The sequence below is a fragment of the Pinus tabuliformis genome, chromosome 6 (assembly GCF_031772625.1).
Source record: "Pinus tabuliformis cultivar Carrire ecotype Pingquan chromosome 6, CPIR1, whole genome shotgun sequence".
NCBI lineage: Eukaryota > Viridiplantae > Streptophyta > Pinopsida > Pinales > Pinaceae > Pinus > Pinus tabuliformis.
The window spans coordinates 1,916,535,065-1,916,556,030 of record NC_142292.1 but is presented as its reverse complement, the minus strand read 5'-3'; the positions used below and the strand labels follow the sequence as shown (position 1 = coordinate 1,916,556,030).

Here is a 20,966-nt window from a genome sequence, read left to right as displayed (position 1 = left end):
TGAAGAATTCCTATATAACATTCATATTTATAGAATTAATGAAAACATGAGCAATTAAGAATTCATGTTCATGATCAATTCAGAAGAAAACATTTTCAGCAATAGAGATTGAGCACAAGATGTAACCAAACATTTCCTGTACTATTCCTTTTCTCTACTATTAGATTAGTGAAACATGTGTATGATTCAAACAAATATAAGAAGACAAAACATAGATTGAGAAAACTTATTGTTCCATTAGACAGCACAGGAATTCTGCAACAGCACGCATAGCATCACCAAGACATCAAACATTCCGGAAATCACTGAGCTTTTCCAGCCTCTTGCATTAGATTGTTTGAAAATATACAATACATTTGCCTTAGAATGAAAATCACCAACCCCAAATACGCTGCCAGGGGAGGTATATATACAAAATTTACATTAGAAAATATCTAGCTAATGAGTTAATGGCTCATTAATATCGTGCCAACTCCTGGAGCATTGTAGCTGGGAAAGTAAATGCTGTAGTTACTCCTAAGTGTATTAGCTGTCCAAAATGGTTAGATAATGTTGACTTTGTGACCGTTGGAGTCGGCTGAAGATGTGCTGCCCAAAACTTGCGTATTTCCCATCTTTTGGCTTGTTGTCGCTGTCTTTTGCTGAGTCACCCTTTCGGCTGCCTTGTGTGCTGTCTTCATTCTGCTTTTTGCCTTTTGGTGAGTTGAAGCTGACTAGGATTGATCACTTGAGATTACTGAGGCAGAATTTGCAGCATTGCTTGCCACCAATCTTCATTGGGCATTTGATGTCTTCGTATTTTTACTAAGGTTTCATCTGCCTCTGTATATCTATAAAAATTTGGAGGAACCTCAAATAGGTGATTGATCTCATTTTCAATAAAAAATAGATTTTCAAGTTTGTCATAGAGGCCTTGCCCTGTTGGAGGCCCTGCTTCTTCTGAGGTACTGGCGGATGCAGTGATCTGATTTTCAAAAAAAGTTGTCATCCTGGTAGCATATTGCTCACGAGGGAGCAGTCTTCCTGTGCTGGTTAGTAGGCTGGGCAGTCCTTTTTGTTGTAGTGCTCCCATTTTGAGCTTGTACTCATCCACCTCAGCCTGTATTTCATGGCATTTCCTCTCCACAGTTTGCACAAAATTCCTGAGAGTCAGCACCTTTCTAGCTGTAAGGACAGCATCTGTTCTGTTAACGATGTTGAGGGCTGCCAGCTCCTCCTTGGTCTGATTGTTCAAAAAATTTATCATTCTATTGGCCTGCTCAGGCCTGTTCCCTAGTACTGTTCTGGCTTTTTGGACCTCAATTTGTGCTTTGCCAATCAATTCCATTTGTTCATGCACTGTCTTGATTGACTTCCATTGTCTAGTAAGGGAGAGGTCAATCCGGGCCCACAAAATTCTCTTTATTTCTGCCATAGCATTCCCAAGTTTGAGCTCTTTCTCCAAGGCCTTTATTTTCTCTTTGAGGGCCTTTATTTCTCTACCTTGCTCTGCTACAGTCATCTTTGATTTGTCATATTTGGCCTCTAGCTCTGCCAATTTTTCCTTGGCCTGTTTGATCTCAGTAGCTTGGAGCTCCAACTCTTTGATAGCCTTTGTCAAATCTTCCATGTTCAAGTTGGACTCAGGAGCTGTTGTTGTTGCTGTTGCTTCTCTTGTTGCTGTAGTTGTTACAGGGGCTACTGCTGCCTCTGTAGTTGTGGCAGTGGTCTAGGTAGTTGGAGGAGCTTGGGATGTGGATTCTCCCTGCTTGTCTTGCAGTGCCCCTTCTAGTTCCTTTTCCAAATCAATGACCTTTTGATTGAGCTGCATTATTAGATCAAGTTGCTCATCAGCCTCCTTTTCCTTCTGCAATTCTGCTGTTTGGGGGTGCTCGGTGGGCAGCAGTTTCAGCCTTTTCTTCAATGCATTGAGATCATCTTCCTTCTTCTTCATGAGGGCCCTCATGCCCTTTGGGTCCTTAGGATCATGTCCTAGGTCTATGATGATGTCCTCTAGTGATTTAATCCTGTTGTCCTTGGCCATGGAGGACATTCTTTCAAAGTCCAACTGAATGTTGGTATTCTTCAATGATTCTTCCAATTCATGGGCCATTGTGGCCCTGTCCACCAAGGTGGCATAGACCATTTCTCCCGTTTGTTTGTGCAGTTCAATCTGCTCCATGGGGTGAATGTCCTTTGCCATGACTTCCACCCTTGTTCTTACAAAATCTGTAGCTGATTGAGGCTGCGGCACCTTGGGTTTGAAGTGGCTAAGGATCATTTTCTCCTCTTGAATATCATACACCGACATCAATCTCTCTTGCTTGGCTGGTGTTGCTTTGAGGAATTGTTTGTAGACTTCTATTCTCAGCAGATCATTCTGTGCTTTTATCTGTTTGAAGGAAGCCTTGGTGCTTGAAGGCTTCTTGCTCTGCTGGGTGGAGGAGGACACCTCCAAGCCAAGCTGCAATCCTTGCTCTTGTTGGAAAGAGCTTGTGCCCGTTTGCTGACTATCTTCCCCTTCTTTCCTTGGACTGTCAAGGACTTCTTCACTTATCTCTTCTATGACTGGGGAGTCAACCTTTTGCCTCTTGGCCTCAGGCTGCTGGGAGGATCCACTAGCAGGAGTGGACTCTTCTCTGTCTCTCTTCTTGCCCCTCTCCTCATGTGCAGGAGTCTGCAATATAGGTGTTGTTGGTGGTTCTGTTTGCGGTGGAGGGGTCTGCTCTTGTTGCTGCCCAATTGAGGAGGCAGGCTGTTCTTTTACTGTTTCTTCTTCAGCACCCATTATTCCTTTACCCTTATCTGTACCTGATGCTGCTGTAGATGGCGCCTGGGTGGCTGGTGCAGTTGTTGTAGCTGAAGTCCCTTCTCCCACTGGATGTGGTTGCTTGAAGATTACCTGCTGCACAGAATCTAAGTCAAGAGTTTTTTCTAAATCCTTGACATTCTTTTGCATTATTTCTTCTTCAGTTAATTTCTCAATTAATGTATCTTGCAGCCATTCTTGCTGATTAGCATACTGCTCAATATGTGGATATTTAGAGTGCTCATAGCCTAGCAGCCTGTACTTGACCCTCCTAGCACAGATGAAGCCTTCAGGGTCATAAGGGACCCACCGGAAGCTTTTTGATAGCTTGTACTTGTCTTTGAGGATTTGCTCAGCATCTTGCCATCCCTCTTTTTTGTTCATGATGAAGGGACCCAGGTGGTGCTTAAACTTGAGATGGGCTTTCTTTTTAGCACTATGAAAGTGGGTGAGGTCAGAGTGAATGAGCTGCCTATAGTACTCCAAGGCAAACAGACTCATTGGTACATATTTTGGGAGCCTGTATGGGCAGAGCTCGCAACCATAAATTCTGATGACTGTATGATCTTGGTATAGGTACCAATCACCTATTTTATAATTTTTGGAGAGCTGCAGAGTTTTCTGTATTTCAAATGACACTCTGGGAGGAGGGGACCTCATCAATAAGCAGGAGACTGGGTATACAAATTGATCAATGAATTCACAATATGAATATGGTGAATTTTTGACTTGGTGAAAGACAGATGTCCAGAAGATAACAGATCTTCTTTCTCCTCTAGAATCCAGCTTTTTAATATGGCATGGAAAAGCCTCGGACTGGTAGTACATGAACAAGTGGTAGATGTAAGATGAATATTTGAATATGCCCTCCCTGTCTACTTTGAAAAGCTGCTCATGTATCTTGTTGGCTATGAATTTAGCAAAATTATATTTGTAGGCAGGGGGTTGGCCTGGGCTATAAGCAGCTAAAAATACCAGCACTGTCTCATCAACAAACTCACTGGTTTTATAGCCCAATACATAAGAGATCATGTCAACCAGAAGCTGGCCCACATCAGTAAAATGGACATGCAAGTAGGGAGGTGGCCCTGTGGGCTGGCGGTCAGCTCTCATAAATGTCTGGGTGATCTTCTGAATGTCAGCAGTGGACATTTCGGCACCTGTATCTAGCAAATAGTTCATGGAGAAAGGAAACAACAGCTGAGTTTGTTTGAAGTTGAGCATATGGTTGATGGACTCAGCATTAATGTGAAAGAGGATGCTCCCATATGGAGACTTGACAGCTCTGTGATTTGCATCATAATTCTCAGCACATAGGCGGATAATCTCTGGAAAAATGTTGACAGATGGGAGGAAGTAATAAGTCAGATTGGATTCCCATATCCCATATGTATCATTGTTATTCAAATAGTCATCTCTCAATTCCCGGAAGGTCTGCAAATGGTTCTTATCACCCACAAAGTCCTGGATGAGGTAATCTCTGTCAGCAAGAGGCAAGGACTCAAGCTCTTTGTTAGGTGGATTCATGGGGGCAACACCGAGAGCTGTGGGTGCAGGAGCAGCCATTATGTAGTTTCTGAATAGAACAAGGTAAGTGCAAATAGCTTGAAAGGTCCCTCAAAGCTCAGGTGATAGACTGAATGCAGATAATGCTAGAAATATTCTTCAAAGAGAAATAGGCAGGTTAGGTAGGCTTGCCTCTGCTCTGCTTAGGTAAGTTCACAGGGATTGTGGATAATGGAGATGAATTGCAGAGGAGGGGTATAATTGTAATTTGGTACAATTCGGTCCTTCAAGTATGTACCCGGCAAAAGGGAACAATGCCGGGCGATTTAGAGGTCAATTTGCAAATTTATGGCCGCGAATCATTGTTGTAACATCAAATTTTGAAGCAGGGGACAATGCAGGTTGTTTTATGGACAATTTGCAGAGAAATGGCATAAATATGGGTAAAACAGGTGAATTCCGGCAAATACCTGGATAAACGATGCCGAGAGCCTCCGGGTTGAACAATGGGTAAATAATGTAGCTAAATTGGTGAGTTGCGGTGTCTGCAGCTTTGAATTTGGCGGCTTGGAGGCAAATTTCGCAATGAACGCATAGAACGGCGACTCTGTCTTTTTCGAGTGAAAATGACACAAAACGGCTCTTTTGCGCGTTTTTAACGACCATTTTGGAAAATGTGGGTTATTGGTGCTTTTCCGCCGATGACGTCAGCATGACGTCATGGCGGGCCCGGGTACGGAAGGTGACGTGGGTGCTGAGCTGGAGGCCAGCATGGCAGGACACGGTGGCGGATGTGTGGCGTGGCAAGGTGATGTGGAGGGCCACGAGGCGCGGTGGCGGGGGCCGGTGACATGACGTCACGATGACGTGGGGGTGACGCGACATAAGAGGGGCGGTAAGCGGGAAGGTGGTAAGCGGTCTCCCCGCACCGCTTTTGGGAGAAGGCGGTATCGGGGAGGGGGGCTCCGAACACCTCCGCCGGCTGCCACGCGTCCAGCGTATGGGGGCAAAACCACCCGCTCCCCGGACGCTAAAGCGCGGCAGGTTTAAATCTCAAATCGCCCGCCCACCGTTGGATCAAGGGGTGCGGGAGATCAAGGGCTGGCGGGCGCCCCGACCCATCGTGCAAGTTTGGGGGGGACCCACCGGCCAATAAAATATTTATTTAATATTTCAGGGTTTAAAACTTTGGGTTAGGGGGTTTTCTGTGGGTTTGGGGTATGCGGGTTAGACTGTCAGGTTTAGAAAAACATATGAATATTAGGTTTGAGAGGGGGAGAAGGGGTTTTTATGAATTTTTTCGGAAAAAGGGTAAATGAGGGTTTAGCATAGGTTATTACTCTGACCAGAGGTTAGAGTAATCCCAAAGCAGGGTTGACTATAGTCCCTGGTGGACTAATGTCTCCCTTAGAAGTGTTATTTAGCTATAATGCTAAAAGGGGGGATATTTATACATTGCTTGGGGTTTTATACACCATGGTGTTATAGTAATAGGGACAGGGGAACATAGGGGATTTAGTGTAGATAGAGTTAGTAGTTAGTATTTGGAGGGGAATGTGAATGGGAAGTGATAGTTACTAAGCTTTTTAGGAATCAAACTTAGTTAGGGAGTAGATCAAAATGAAAAGAATTTTTACACAAGAAATGTGGCTTCTTTTCAAAGAGAGAAGTCACTTCTGACATGAAATTTTTACAAATGAGGAGTATAAGGAGGACTGATCAGGCAGATCCTGCAGTGCTCATGGGGAGGTTAGTAAGAATCTTTTGAAGGGGATGAGGGAAGTTAGTGATGGTTTAGTAGTTTTCCAAATAGGCCATTGCTCTTGCCTTTCTCCTGCTGGTGACAACATTGTGATTTTTTCCAAGTGATATGCTTAGATCTTGCTTTCTGCAACCTTCAACTGCCTACCCTGCCTATTATGCCTAACATTTTTTCTTCCTTTGTATGGGTGCACTTAGCCTTGCAAACCCTGATAATTCTCTTTTCTTTTTGTTGCCCTCCTATCTAAGTCTACCCTTATGACTTCCAAGGGCCCAATTTAAGCAGTTGGGCTCCTTTCTTTCTCTATCCACCTAGTCATCTGTCAAGCTTGAACTGTTTGAACAGGTACTTCCTCTCTAGTTTACAACATGCAATTTAAAATATGGTGAGGTCTAGCTTGAGCTGTTGGACCACCCATCAAAGTAGTAGTGGCAATTTGGACTAACCACTTTCATGGTCTTTGTTTGGGGTCCATTTCTTTTATTTTTTCTCTGACCAATTCATTTTCTTGCCCTTTGATTTTTCTTTTAAGGCATACCCTCTTTACATTTTTTAACTGTCTGTTTCTTTCACAAAAATGGAACCTTAGTAGCATGGAAGGTGAACATTTTTGGCACTTCCACTGTCAATCATGAGAAATGAAAACCTATTGGTATAGGAGGCTAACAGCAGCCACTCATGCAAGAAAGGAAGTAGTTTGGCTACAGAGATTGTGTTCAAGTATGGGGTTAGTACATGAAGCTATAAGGATAGACCTTGATAGCTAAAGTGAAATTTTTTTGGCAAATAACCCTGCTTATCATTCAAAGACAAAGCACATTGATGTTCAGTATCACTTTGTGAGGGATATGATAGAAGACAAAAAGGTGTTGCTGGTAAAGGTGGACACTTTGAAGAATACTACAGATGCATTGACAAAATTTGTGAGCTCTGAAAAGCTCTCCTGGTGTAGAGAAACAATGGGCATTACAGGTTTGGATAAATGACTAAGCTCTCTTGTGGCCTCCTGTGGAAAGAAAACAAAAAGTGGGAGAATGTTGGGTTGTGTTATATTCTCTCCACAACTAGCTCGCCTAGTTAACTGGGGGGTTAGAGGGGGGGCGGAACCCCCCCTTTGTTGCGCCAATTGTGTAGCGGGGGGCTCACAGGGGATTTGAGGGTGGACATCAGCCCCTCTCTACGGGGTCCAGGGCAACACCTCGAGAAAACTTTTGGACCCTATATTAAGTGGGAGGACCTACCTATGGTTTTGTGCATGGTTTTCGCACATGGTTTTGGGCACGATGGTTTTCGGTCCATGGTATTGGATGCTTCGGCATGTATATATATGTATTGTAACAATGAAAAGAACATAATGAAAATTCAAACTGGTAGTCCCAATTTGGGATCTAGGGGAAAATCGTTCTGTATATTTGTTTTATGTTTTATGCTCTCGCTATTGTGTATTTTCTGTGTTTTAGAATTCGTAGGCAAGTAATTTTTGTACGGGGTTAAAACCTACAAGCCACATATCTATTCCAAGAGTTTCTGGACGACTGTTGCGAGGCTCAAAATAAAGGTACTACATTTCATTACGCATGGTTTATTTTGATAATTGCTATGCTAGCATGGAAAGAGCCAGAAGATTCGCAGTTCCCTCTTGTACCCTCAGATATTTGTGAAGTTGTGTGGTATGCCTCGTTGTGGTATACCACTAAACTGTTGCGAGCACAAGAGAACATAATGTTATTTGTATTATACCATATGGACTTACACATGTTGGTGAACCAGCACCCTCGCCTATCACTGATCCTATACCAGTAGTATAGCAATGTTGTGAAATTCAAGGGTGACTTCGACATAATTTATATACAGGCTCATAGGGACACAAAGAAGACATGGCATCCCCTACCATATTTACTGACAAAATATGATATCCTAGCTCAAATACAGCAGTAGCCCGCGGAGTGGATGACTACAATGGAGACACAAGAAGAGGATAGTCCGACAGATGAGGACACAACGTAGCACAAGGAAGCTAGTGGGAAGTATAAAGATGAGAACAATCAGAATAAGGGGAGCAACATGACGAGGGTCACTAGGATCCTCTTAAAGGTGATGAGCAGAACAGAGAGTTTGAAAAAATAGAAATAGACCCAGTTCTTGTAGAGAAGAGGAAGGCAGGCACGGAAGCTACCACAAGAACCAAAAAGAAGCAGAAGGCAAACAAGAAAAAGGACATAACATCAATGGTCCTCGTTGAGGGGGACTTTGACTAGATTGAGGATAAAATTCAAGAAGTGATGGCAGAATCATGGAATAAGTTAGAGGATCTCTACGGCGTACTTCTAACAGGTGTCGAAGAGCACATTACAGAATTAAATATTTTGGCACAAACAGTAAGACAGCCAGTGCAAGTAGAGGAAAATGTTGCAGAGAAAATATCAGTAGAGCCTACACTTGCATTGTGAATAGCACCGATACCTTCCGGAGCCCTATAGTTTGACTTCGTCGAGGTATAATAGCAGGCCAAAGAGTGGAGATATGTGAACAAGAACATCGTCGCAATGCCACTTTAGAGATTACAAAAGTTGCATCAAGAGATCATAATTGAGTTGAAGCAGTGGAAACAACTCCCATTGAAGTTAAACATTTAGGTAGAAAGAAAGCAAGCTTTGCTATAGCAGAAGCTCAACCAGGCAATCGAGGAGAGGGATCAAGCAGTTCAACAGTAGTAGAAGCTTAAGGAATTTTTTGAAGAAACATGTCGTGAGATTCCAAACATTAAGGTCCAAGAACAAGAACCAATGGAGGACAAGGTCGCGAAGCTCAGCCTTGTAGTAAAAAGGTACAAGACTAAGATTGCAGAAGTGAAATTTTCATATGAAATGAAGATCAGTGAGCTACAAATGAAGCTATAGCCAACCACACCACAAGAAGTGTGGGAATAGAGAGAGATCAACCTAAAGGCTACAATGGCTGGCATCTACACAGCGGTGGTAGATTGTAGGAAGCTTCTAGATGAGAGCTTATAGATTTGGACTTCGTTGTAGGAAGATCCAAATGTGCAGAAAATTCAAGAAGACATTCAACATAAGAAACAGTAGCTAGAAGAGATTCAGGAAACTGCGCAGACCTTACCAATCTCACAGAAGCTCGCCAAGATCAACGAGGGAAATTCCCTCCAGAAGAAGATAGAGGAGTTGAGGAAGGAAGAGAAGGTTTTGACAAAAATAAGTTAGCCATGGCAGGATGAGGCTCTCCAACTGTCCCAAGTACTGGATTAGAAGATTCAAGAGCTTCAATAGAGGGAGACAACAATGGTGTAGAAGGATACAAAACCTTTGACAAAGGCACTGTTGGAGGAAGTTTGCAGCGAAGAGAAGAAGGTCACTAACATTCTGCAGCAGTTCAATAGTGCTTACAAAAACATTGCAGCGAAGATCAGAGGAAAATCGTCTAAGTGACTTGAGATGAGTCACATGTGAGTGTTGAGGGCCTATTGGGTGCATCCCAACTTGGCCTAGATTTTGGCAAAGACTCTGCATTTTGTGAAGTGAATCACGCAGTGGAGCGTGTAGTAGAGCAGCAGAATGTGGAGTGGACTGCGTAGTGGAGCACTTGGAATATACCACATAGTGTAAGGGCTTCAAGATGGGTTGAAACCCATCCTTTTTATAAAAGCATGTGATATTGTAAAGGATCAATGGGATTTTTGGGCCATAGTTTCTTGTTTTCAGGAATCCATGGTATTTTGATGATGTAATCGTTAGATGTAATAGTATATATAGGGTAAAATAATAAGAAGAGAATCAATCTTTGTGATCCAGTTCATTGTTATGGTTGTATTATTGTGATCTATAGTTTCGTAGCGAAGGAGAGGCTCTGCAACTGAGTGCGCAAACAACTTGCAGCTTAGTGCGCAAGCCAAGAAGTATTTATTGTTCAAAGATTCAATATATAAGAAACACCTTTAGTGGACATAGCCCCACATTGGGGTGAACCATGGTAATTTGGTGTCCTAATGTGTATATTTTCTTATTATTTGTTGTAGAGTAGCAGTTATTATAGTTTCATTTTAATTTCAACGCAGTGATGGTTTATGGTTTTATATCACATGTTTAAGTGTTTAATCTAATGCAACGAAGTGATTTATGAATGATAAGAATAAGATAACATACAAATACCACATCCCATAATCCTTCAAGGCTACAAAAACTTGGTTTTGCATCCTCCCATAGTCACTTCTAGTGAGACTGCGGTCTTCTTGCAAGTCATTGCCAAAAGGGCCAGTGATTGAGGATTTTGTTGGTGCACAGTATAGATCGAACCTGGGTCAGCCCAAACCAATCCAACACATGTATAATTTGTTTAGAAGATAATTAAATATTGAACAGTGCAGCAGCAGTAGGGTGGTTTTTTGCCCATGATGGTTTTTCCATCAGAAACACATGTGTCTATTGTGTGATTGCTTTCATGGTTTCTGATTTATGTTTTATGCACTAATATCTAATTATGTGTTTCACTTTATGCATGTTAAAGATTAAATAATTTGATAAAAATTGTATAAGTTCTCATACTATTGATTCGCCCCCCCTCTCAGTGGTGATCTAGTTTCCAACAATTGGTATAAGAGCAGGGCTCTCAGGTGCAGCTTAATCACTGGAGAGTGGATCTTGGAGATTTTGTCATAATTTTTGAAAATTTTTCGAAATTGATCTACAAGGTATTCCTATACTTAATGAAGGTAAATTTGCAACTTGGAGAGTGAAATTAGATTCATATTTTATATCTCTTGATGAAAATATTTTTCTATGAGTAGAATATAGAGTTAGAGATGAATTTGATCATATGGCTAAGAAGATTATTGTGAATAGTTTTTCAAAATATGATAGCATGCATGTGAATCATTGTGAAACTACCAAAGAAATGTTGGATAGGTTGCAGAAATTGTATCTTGGAGGAAAAATACATTTTAAAAAAATGGAGAAAAATGGAAGGGATTCTACTTTTATTGCAGTAACTAATCAAACCTTCTCATAAGAAGATGAAGGCACTAGTGATTGCAGTGTCATATTGAGCATCAATTGCAAAGATTATGAGAAATCAAAGATAATGGCATTAGAAGTGGAAATACAAAGGCTCAAGGCTGAAAATAGAGATCAACAGATGTTGTTACAATTTGTGATGAAAAGGAGTGTGCACTCAAAGAAGAAATTTCAGATCTGAAATTTTAGTTGCAAGAAGGAATGAAGGTTGATATTGGAAATAGGAAGTAGTTCAATGAGCTGGAGGATGAATGCCAAAGTTTGAAGGAATAATTAGAGAAACTCAAAACTAGTGCTCAAGGTTCTACAAGCAAATTAAAATTTATTAGAGCACCTAGTTGCAGGAAAAGTAATGATATCCATGATCCATTCAAGAAGAAACATAATAAGAGAAGGAGGTCAAAGAAGAATAATAGAATTGGCAAGTGTTATAATTGTGGTGTTCGTGGACACATAGCAGCAAGTTGCAGAAATTGAGAGATCAACCTCTCATCAAAAGGAGAAGCCAAAGGAGAAGCTACATCAAGCATGCATGCAAATAAGATTCCCATCCATTAGGTATAATAGTCCATTTTATGGCTATTGTTTCCCATGCAATGATTTTGGCCATAGGGCTATTGACTGCAGGGCACATGCAAGGAATTGAAGCTATACCAATAGAATACATCATCTTATTCCTCTATTCCTTAATCACATTAGATTTTGTGTTTGTGACAATATTGGCCACAAGGCCAAGGATTTCAAGTTGCCCATATGTTTTAGGAGATCCATTTAGAGAGAATAAAATATGCAAGGCCAACCACATAAGAGGAAGAAAGTTTAGCAGATGAAAGTTTGGAGGAGAAAAGAGCAGCAAGGAACTCCCTCCAAAAATTGAGGCTGGTTTGGTCTCAGGGGGAGTATACGGTTGCATAATGAGTTGCATGCAAATATTTAATTATGTAGCCATATCGGAAAGTACTAATGAGGAGATGCATGACTTCGGGGGGATTTCATGAGGTTTGAGTATTATTTTATCTTTGATCTATATTCTTCCAGTTTATTTATCAGATGGATCAGCTATATTGTTACTAATGGTTTTTGGAGAAGATGTATGTTGGAGTGTTTATGATGTGTTTGTTGATATGGCAGCCATGCATTGTCTAGGTGTGTTGAGGGATCACACATTTAGGGGGAGAATTTATGCTTCCAAATGGATTTGGAATGTGTTGCCATTGTGTTGTAGGAAAAAAAAAATTGTTGTTGTTGCCATATAGTAGCAAGATCATATATTTTGCATGACATACTTGGGTTATTGATGATGATCATATTTCTAGATGATATATGTCATGTTTATATTGCAACCATGGATATTTATTGGCTCATATATATTATGCACTTTATGGATCATGTTTTTATTTCTAGATGCATTATGTTGTTGTTCATGTGTTGTTGGATGGATGAGATATGAGAATGTGTTGACGGTGCTAGAATTGCCAACATTCAGGGGATCACCCCAGTATGAAGTCCCAATTAGACCTCACACCGTTTGGTGTGGGAGACCCATCCAGTATGATGGCCTGGTCACCATTGTCTTAAGGATTTGCCTCAACTCTTGCTTTTCATCACAGAAGAGTGGTCTGCTTTGTCTTCGAGGAGTGAGGTTCTCGTGCCTGTTGAGTGTAAGTGTCACTTGTGTCAATGGTCCTTTCACTGTAGAGGGAGAGGGTGGGAGTGAGTCCCAAGTTGGTTGGGATGAAGTCCCAACTCGTCTAGGAACACACAACACAACAGGATGTGCACAGCTTCTGGAGGAGCAGTCCACACGGATGCGGCAGTCACAACACACAAGGTAAGATAACACGTACAACACTCAATGGATGAGTCCAAACGAGTGCAACGGTTGTTACAACAAGTTTTATGTGAAAGGTTTGTTTGGTGTCCAGGAGAGTAGTCTACATGGGCGAGACAGCGTTAACAGCATATACAACACATTTCCATTAATAGATTATGTATTACAACAAGTGAAATAGTTCAGATGTAGAACACAGGTTAAAGCAACATGCATCACAAGTGTTAAAGATTAGTCTTACAACAATTACAATACATGTGTGAAAACATGCTAGCCTATTAGCAGGCCTTTCAATTAATTAAAAGTTCCACATTGTTACACCACACATCACTAATCCTGAGTGCGGGGCATTGGAGCCACTACTTACTCCTCAAAGAAAAGATTACAGACTCTCTTGGGTATGTGAGAGGAGTTGAGGTGAAAATTCCTTTCATGTACAAATGAGGGGGGTATTTATAGCCAAGGGTGAAACTAACCCTTGTGGTTGTTTGACTACCCTCATGATTGTTTGACTTCCATGACTTTTCGACTTTACATGACTCTTTGTAAAACAAGTGGGTCTCTTGGACTTCCACATTACATTACATTGATTGACAACATAGCCCATAGTAGAGATGTGAGTGACATGACTCGAAATGACAGTGTTGGTACATTCGTGCTGCTGCTGGAGTGTATGTCGAGCTACAGTGCTACTGGGTGATGGATGTCTTCATGGTGTATCACAACTTCAACTCCACATGGCAAAGTGAACAGAGTCTTCAATGGTCTTTGGTTCGCTTGATGAAGCTTTGGCATGTTGTTCCTTGCTTGCATGTTGGGAGGCTTGACAAGCTCATTTTTTTGCAAAGGTGCATGTTGGCCCATTCGTGAGCACATCTCTTCACATGCATCGTTCATTCATCTGTTGGTGAACCTTTCCTTCTGCATGTGCTCCCTTCGTTCATTGCATTCATTTTCACTCCATTTTTGTTGGTGTACCTATACCTACATTCACTCATGATGAGATGACATCAAATCCAAAACCTCCTAGTCTACCATAACACATGATCATTTCGGATGCAGGTGACTGGGAGAGGCAGCAAGGTTGTGAAGCAGGATGATGGATTTGGGCACTGCTGATGAAAACTACGCAAGAGTCACTAAGTGACAGAGATGGGAAATCCAAGTTGACAATGACTGTCTGCGAGCTCTGGCTCGGTGATGAGCCTCAGTATTGCAACAAGAATGTTGTAACTCCCAAGGCTACCGACTTTAATTATCAACCCAGGGTTCGTACAAACTTAAGAGGTATCAGAACTATATGTGTAGCATACAATTTTTCCTTCCTTTTTTGTCATGATGTAATGGATTTCATGTACTAAAGTTAAATCCTAAACTAATTGCAGAAAATTAAACGTTCGAAATGGAATCTTAACCTATTGAGAGAAAGAAAGTACAAGGAAAGAGACTGAAATCAAATGCTAAAACACACCATTTTCTAACTAACTGCTAAGAGGCTTTGCTTCAAAAGAATGCGAAGTTAACATGTATGCAATCCTACAATCCTAAGCATGCATATTTAAACCATCAAACCTTCTACTGTTGTGCATGTAAATGAATAAAATAAATATGTGTTTATTTTTGTCTTTTTTTCATGTGAGAGTGTGAAGGCTAATCTCTTTTGGTGATATGGAAGATGACTTGGAGATGATGGTGGATGGTTGGAAGGCTTGGAAGAACCTTTAGGTGACCTTGTGTGGATTCCTCTTGGTTTTCCTCAATTCAGCCTCAAAACAGGCCACTACAGGAAAACCTAGCGGATGTACTAAAAACCTACAAGATCCCCTGAAAACCTACAGGATACAGCCAAGAGAAAAAGGATGGATGTTGAAGGTTATGGAAATCTTAAGGAAGGTGTTTGGGGAATGGAATGAGGCAAGGGAGTGCCTAGGAACACTTCAAAATTCAAAACCAAAGTTGGGAGATGGATGGATTTGCTCAAAAAGCTTGAAGAAGTTTCCTTGTGAAATGATGAAATTGGTGAGGGTTTAATGACCAAGAAAATCAAATCCAAATTGGATGAGAAATTTTTTTTTATTAAATAGTATTTCTTAGGTCCCTATTACAAGTGGAATCACTCAAAAATGTCTCTGTTAACCCATGCAAAAAAATAAAAACATTACTAGTCAAAAATCTAGAAATTCGAGAACTGGTGAGCTAGTAAATCTAAAAAATGCCTAACCAAATCAAGTGCAAATTCAATGGGGTAATTTTCGTTATGAACTAGAATGTTTTTGTGATATAATTCAATTTGAACCAACTCGAGTGAAACTTGTTAGTATGCTCTAAAAAATAGCAGAAAATTATTGTTCTTTGCTAAAAAGGAGGTCCATCAATCTAGATTTGGGAATAAGAAGACTAATCCAAGTAGCTCAATGATTACTATGAACTGCCAAAGCCTTTCCAAGGATGAAATAATTCTTGTGATCCTAAAAAGGAACTTACATCAACCATTTAACTCAATCCTACAACAAGAAATCATTAATACTAAATGCATAAATAGAAAGAAATAAAAACTAGAGATGCATGTGAATAAGAAGTGAAAAGAAGGAAAGAAAATTATACAAAAAGGATTTGAGGCTCCTGGGATGGCCAAGCCCAAGGAAAATCAGATACCTATGGAGGAGAACAAGATTTAGAAGTTGAACATGACACCAATCTTCATTATTTTCATCAATAGAATTACATCCCTGCAAGAAAATACAATGGAGCTGCAAAAATACAAGCTCTCTCCACAATAACACTAATTAAAATCTATCCCTAGAGGAAAATTTGACTTGGTACTTATACAACATGATTAGGAATCATTCCCCATGAATGGAGGGATATTTCCCCACCAAAATCCCTTGATTAATGGATCTGGTCCCCAATACTAGGAATCTGCATTAAATGGCAAGGGAACACATTCCTAGATTTTCTCAATCATTGGAGTTCCATAATCTGTGCTATGAAAATTCAACTTGGTACTTATACAAAATGATTAAGAATCATTCCCAATGAATGGAGGAAGATTTCCACACCAAAATCCCTTGATTAGTGGAACACATTCCTAGATTTTCTCAATCGTTGGAGTTCCACAATCTGTTCCATAATTCCATAATATATTGTTGATTTATTATTTATTATTGAACCTCCTGAAGTAGGGAACAACTCCCTAAATTATCTCCTCCTCCAAATCATCATAATCTACCCAATATTCTCATAATATTCCACAAAAATAAATAATATTAGGCACAAATATCAAATTATTCATAAACCTTCCTAATGAATATATTAAAGTTAAAAACAAACTATCTAATGTCGAAAGAGAGGTTTAATGTGTTGAAGGATGGTCATAGGCCTTAATTTATGTTTTAATTTAGAGGCATGGGCCTTAATCTATGTCTAATTTAGAGGCCCATCACTCGGTTGGAATGCAAAATTGCGCAACTTTTGGGAGGGACAGTCCAGGCTACAGGAAGGCAAGGTAGGCATGATCTGCGCAGTTTTTGGAACAAGTGGGTAGCAGGGGCTAGAAGTCCAAATTTGTGCACCTTTTTGGAGGAATAGGTTGGGTTGCAAGGAGGGTCAATAGGTAGAGATTGTGCAGTTTTTGGGAGGAACTTCCTGGGAGCCTGGCAGCCAAAACTATGCAATTCCCAGAGGGAACTGACAGTTGGATGCTAGGTCACTGGCAGCAGAAACTGTGCAATTCCTAGGAGGAACTGGCAGTCTGCTGCTAGGACCTACTGGTGAGGGGGACTGCACTGAAGCTAGGAGGTTAGCCTGCTGATCATATCTGCGCAATTTATGAGCTAAGTGGACTGGTGGGCAGCAGAAGGCCTGCTCATGAAAACTGTGCAATTTCTTGGATGAACATCTAGTCGACTGTCGGGATGACTGACTGGGAAAACTGCTCAATTTTCTAAGGGAGACAGGGATGGGCACTTGGTGTCTATCCAGCCTATTTGCACAATTTCCTTAGTTAGCTGAGCGAGTAAGGTCAATAGCCTCTACACAATTTTTTAGGGGATTCAATCCCAGGGTGACTGTCAGGTCCAACTATCTGGGCGATCAGAATGGAAGTTGATTGGATTGGTTACGGGCAGCGTAGTTTGAAAATACTTTCTTGGAGCTTCTGCGGTGTTCTGGTTAACAGTCGATTGATTCGATGGAGGGGTGATGGTCTGACTATCAAAGGGGAGTCTGGTCGTCAAAACTTTCAGCAAAATGACTAAATGTGTGAACGAGCGAAAGATGCATATGTGATCATGCAAACACACACTCACATGACTCGATGACGAGATGACTCAAACCATCCAGACACACAAGTTCAACATGACTGGACGATGGTGAAAGTGACAAGAGTGACACTCGTGATTGATCATCCATCGTCCATGATGGCACTTGTGTGACAATGAATGTGACTTTGTGTGCGAGTGCGACATATGCTTTTATAGTGGACACAACAAGTACACACGAAGTGAAGACTTTGAACATAACCAGAACATGGTTGCAAGCATGAATTAGACACCAACATGTAGAAACATGAATGAAATGCACAAGTAAGGTGGATACAAATACTTACACAGGCTCACGGAATGAATCCGGGGGTGTGTAGTCATCAAGCGAAACTCTCAAGGGAGGCTCCGAAATTGGGTGCAGACCAAAATTTTGGAGGGTGGTTGTAACCACTACAACACTTGGTGACACATTGGTAGAACTCCAACTTCTCTGTTTTGGTTCATGTCTAGCATAGGGCCTTGGTATTTTAGGGAGTATTGAATCATTGTGCGGGGTACTTCGGCTTCCCCACTTACCCCATGGACATGCATGGTTCACTCTTTGCCAACTTAGTCAAACACAATCAAAAGTTCACCTTGATCTTAGTGTTTCAAATTCGGGAAGGGTAGTTTAGCTCACAAGTTGAAGATTTTCAGAGTATAAGTTTTCATCTCTAGTGTTGCTCCACAGCCAACAAGCCTAGACACTACCCCGGCAGAGTCACGCAGGAACACACACATTGTTCCACCGCCAGTGAGCCTAGTCAGTACCATGGTGGAGTTGCTTGCTTCACCTCTCTACAAAGGAAGCCTTTCTCTTCTTTTGCCTTTGTATTTTTCAAGAGAACTGTGCATAGGAACTTATTTATTTTTGGGGTGGAAGAGGGATCCTGACTTATTAAGAGAAAAAGAGGTTTTGTCCTTCAGAGAAGCATGTAAGACCTCTGACATAGGTTTTCTCGTTTGGATTTTCCCCTTTCTCATTTCTAGTAATTGGATGAACTTGAACACATAGGGCAGAAGGCTGAGTACAGGCATGGGGCTTCCCAGTGTGGACACAGGTTCATGGTTGGACCAAAGCTTCCCTTGCAGAAGGATCATATTTCCATCAAGACCTCATCAGCCGAAGGTTATAACCAAGCACAGAGAAGACGAAGACAAGACTGGCCAAGTGTTGCAGTGTCACAAGACTCTTCATATTTCAGCCACATAATCTATTCAAAAGCCAGAACGTAGTAGTTAGCAGCACTTATTTCCGGAAACAAAAATAGTAATATACAAAGCAAACAAAACAAACGTAAACAAAAATAGTAAGCAGAATCAAGCAAAGTAAAAACAAAGATGATAAGCAAAGCAAACAAGATGAAAACAACAAGCAGTAAGCAGACTATGTACATGACATAGGCGTGGCCGGGCCTACTGAAAATAATGCTTGAGATCTTGGTTGTTGATAGGAAGGTTGTCAGTCCTCTCATCAAGTGATCACAAACGATATGTGTGTGGGCCAAGCTTCTCATGGACTATGTACAATCAAATCCACATGGACTGGAACTTCGTATGTTTTCCTTTGTCTTCATGGGGCTTATCCCATTTCAAAACTAAGTCACCCAAATCGAAGTTAACTTTCCATGTAGACTTCTCATCGAACCATCTCTTGATATGGTTCTAGTGGGGTGTGAATTTTACTTTTGCTTTCATCATTTCTTCCTAAATCTTATGGAGAGCATCCATCCTACATTGAAGTAGCTGGCAAGGCTTGCCTTGGGATTCTTTAGAAAGCTGAAGTGCAGGCAAGTAGATATTTGGCAGAAGGATGGCTTCTTTACCATAAACCAGGAAGTACGGTGAGGTATTCACAGAGGGCTTAGGTGTTACACAGTCAGCACATAATGCATTCTTCAAGGTAGTATGCCAGTTACGCTACTCAGAGAAAACAATCTTCCTAATTATACGAATGAGGTTTCTATTCGTGGACTCTGCTAGACCATTTCATTTCGAGTAGTAGTTTGATGAATGCTTTAGCACAATACCACTTTGTAATGAAAATTCATAGAGTTTCAAAGATGAAAAATAAGTTGCATTATCAAAAACAAGTGATATCGGAACTTCAAAGCGTGAGATGATATTCTACTGGAGGAAGCTGATGACCTCCTAGTCATTCACTTCCTTGAGCGGAATTGCTTATGTCCATCACGTGAAGTATTCAGTTGTTGTTAGGATATAGAGATGTTGTTTTGACGAATGAGGGAAAATATCCTCAATGATGTCCAAGCCCCACTGTTGGAATGGTTCAATCACCGCAACAGGGTGCAGTGGGGCTACTGATCTTCGTGTTCTATTGGCGCATCACTGACAAACCAAGCACTTGCAGGCATAATCATGTGCATCCTTGAACAATGTGGGCCAGTAAAAACCAGCTCGCATAACTTTCTGTGCAGTGTTATTTCCCACAAAGTGACCCCCGATGGGTCTATAATGCAAATCCTGAAGTACATTCTCTAATTCATGTGCCCCCAGGCACCTGAAAAAAACTCCATTACTATGCTTTCTGTAAAGAACTTCGTGCACCGACTGATACGCTAAGGCTTTCAGGTGCAATTCCCTCTTCTGTCTGATAGAAAAGTGAGAGGGTATGGTGTTGTGCTCAAGGTACTAGCACACATCTGCGTACCAAGAGGTTCTGTCTTCAGTGGGTGTTTCTCGCCTTATGTCTTACATCTCAATCTCCTGCTCCCAACCGGCGAGTTCTTCTTTATTCTCCAGATCGTGCACTGCTTCAGCTGCAAGTCTGCAGAGCCCATGTCCTTTGATTGTGTGCAATGGATTTATTTCAAAATCATATTCCTGTAAGCCTGTCATCCAATTCGCATGTTGTTCACCTAGTTCTTGTTGTACAAGCAATGTGTGGACTGTTGGGTGGGGGACGAAGATTATGCAGTGGTTTTTCAGCAAGTAGGGCCTGAAGTTTTTTACCGCCTTGTAAACTGCATAAAATTGCTTGTCAATGGCGAGGTAGTTGAGCTCTGGTCCCTGCATGTTTGCACTCATGAAAGAGATGGGGCGTTCATCATTAGCTTCATCTTTCTGAGTGAGTACTGTAGCTAGTGAGTTATTGGAAGCGAAGGTGTATAGCAGGAAATGTTTCTTGAAATCTGGGTTGTAGAGAGAAGGTGCTTCTGTAATGGCTTTCTTGATCCAGGCGAATGCATACTTTTCCTTCTTACCCTAGTTGTAGACTACATCTTTCTTGATCATGTCCTGCATGGGCTTAACTATCTGCACATAATCCGAGATGAACTTCCGAAGGAAGTTTATCTTGCCCAGGAAGGATTGCATAGCTTTCTTGTTGACTGGATAAGGAATCTGTGTAATGTCTTGGACCCAATTTAGATCCACCTTGATCCCACTCTTGGAAACAATGTGTCTGAGGAGGTTCCCCTCCGACACAGTGAATACGCTCTTTTTGGGATTCAAGGAAATCCTGTATGTTCAGCATCGCTCAAAGATTTTCTTGAGATGGTGTATGTGGTATTCTTGTCTTCTTGAGAACACAGTCACATCATCGAGGTATACCACCATGCTCTGTCCAATGATTCCGTGAAAGGTGATATCCATAGCACGTTGAAATGTTGTGCCTATGTTTACAAGCCCAAATGACATTCATCTATAAGCGAACGTACCCTGGTTGGTACGGAAAGTAGTTTTGAGTCTATAAGGTTCTTCTACCAGAACCTGATTGTATCCTGAGAAA

At 41.3% G+C, this 20,966-nt stretch overlaps 1 protein-coding gene across 1 annotated transcript in view; it reads right to left on the bottom strand.

Annotated features, from left to right (window-relative positions):
• The window catches only part of LOC149266848 (uncharacterized), a 187,561-nt gene extending 167,310 nt beyond the window's left edge, over positions 1 to 20,251 (bottom strand). The window contains exons 1-2 of the mRNA XM_089409329.1: positions 19,932 to 20,251; positions 19,574 to 19,736 (exon numbers count right to left, since the gene is read on the bottom strand). Of these exons, the coding sequence (XP_089265455.1) occupies positions 19,574 to 19,736; positions 19,932 to 20,251 (483 nt within the window). The remainder of the gene's footprint in view (positions 1 to 19,573; positions 19,737 to 19,931) is intronic.
• Between the last annotated feature and the right edge of the window lie 715 nt (positions 20,252 to 20,966).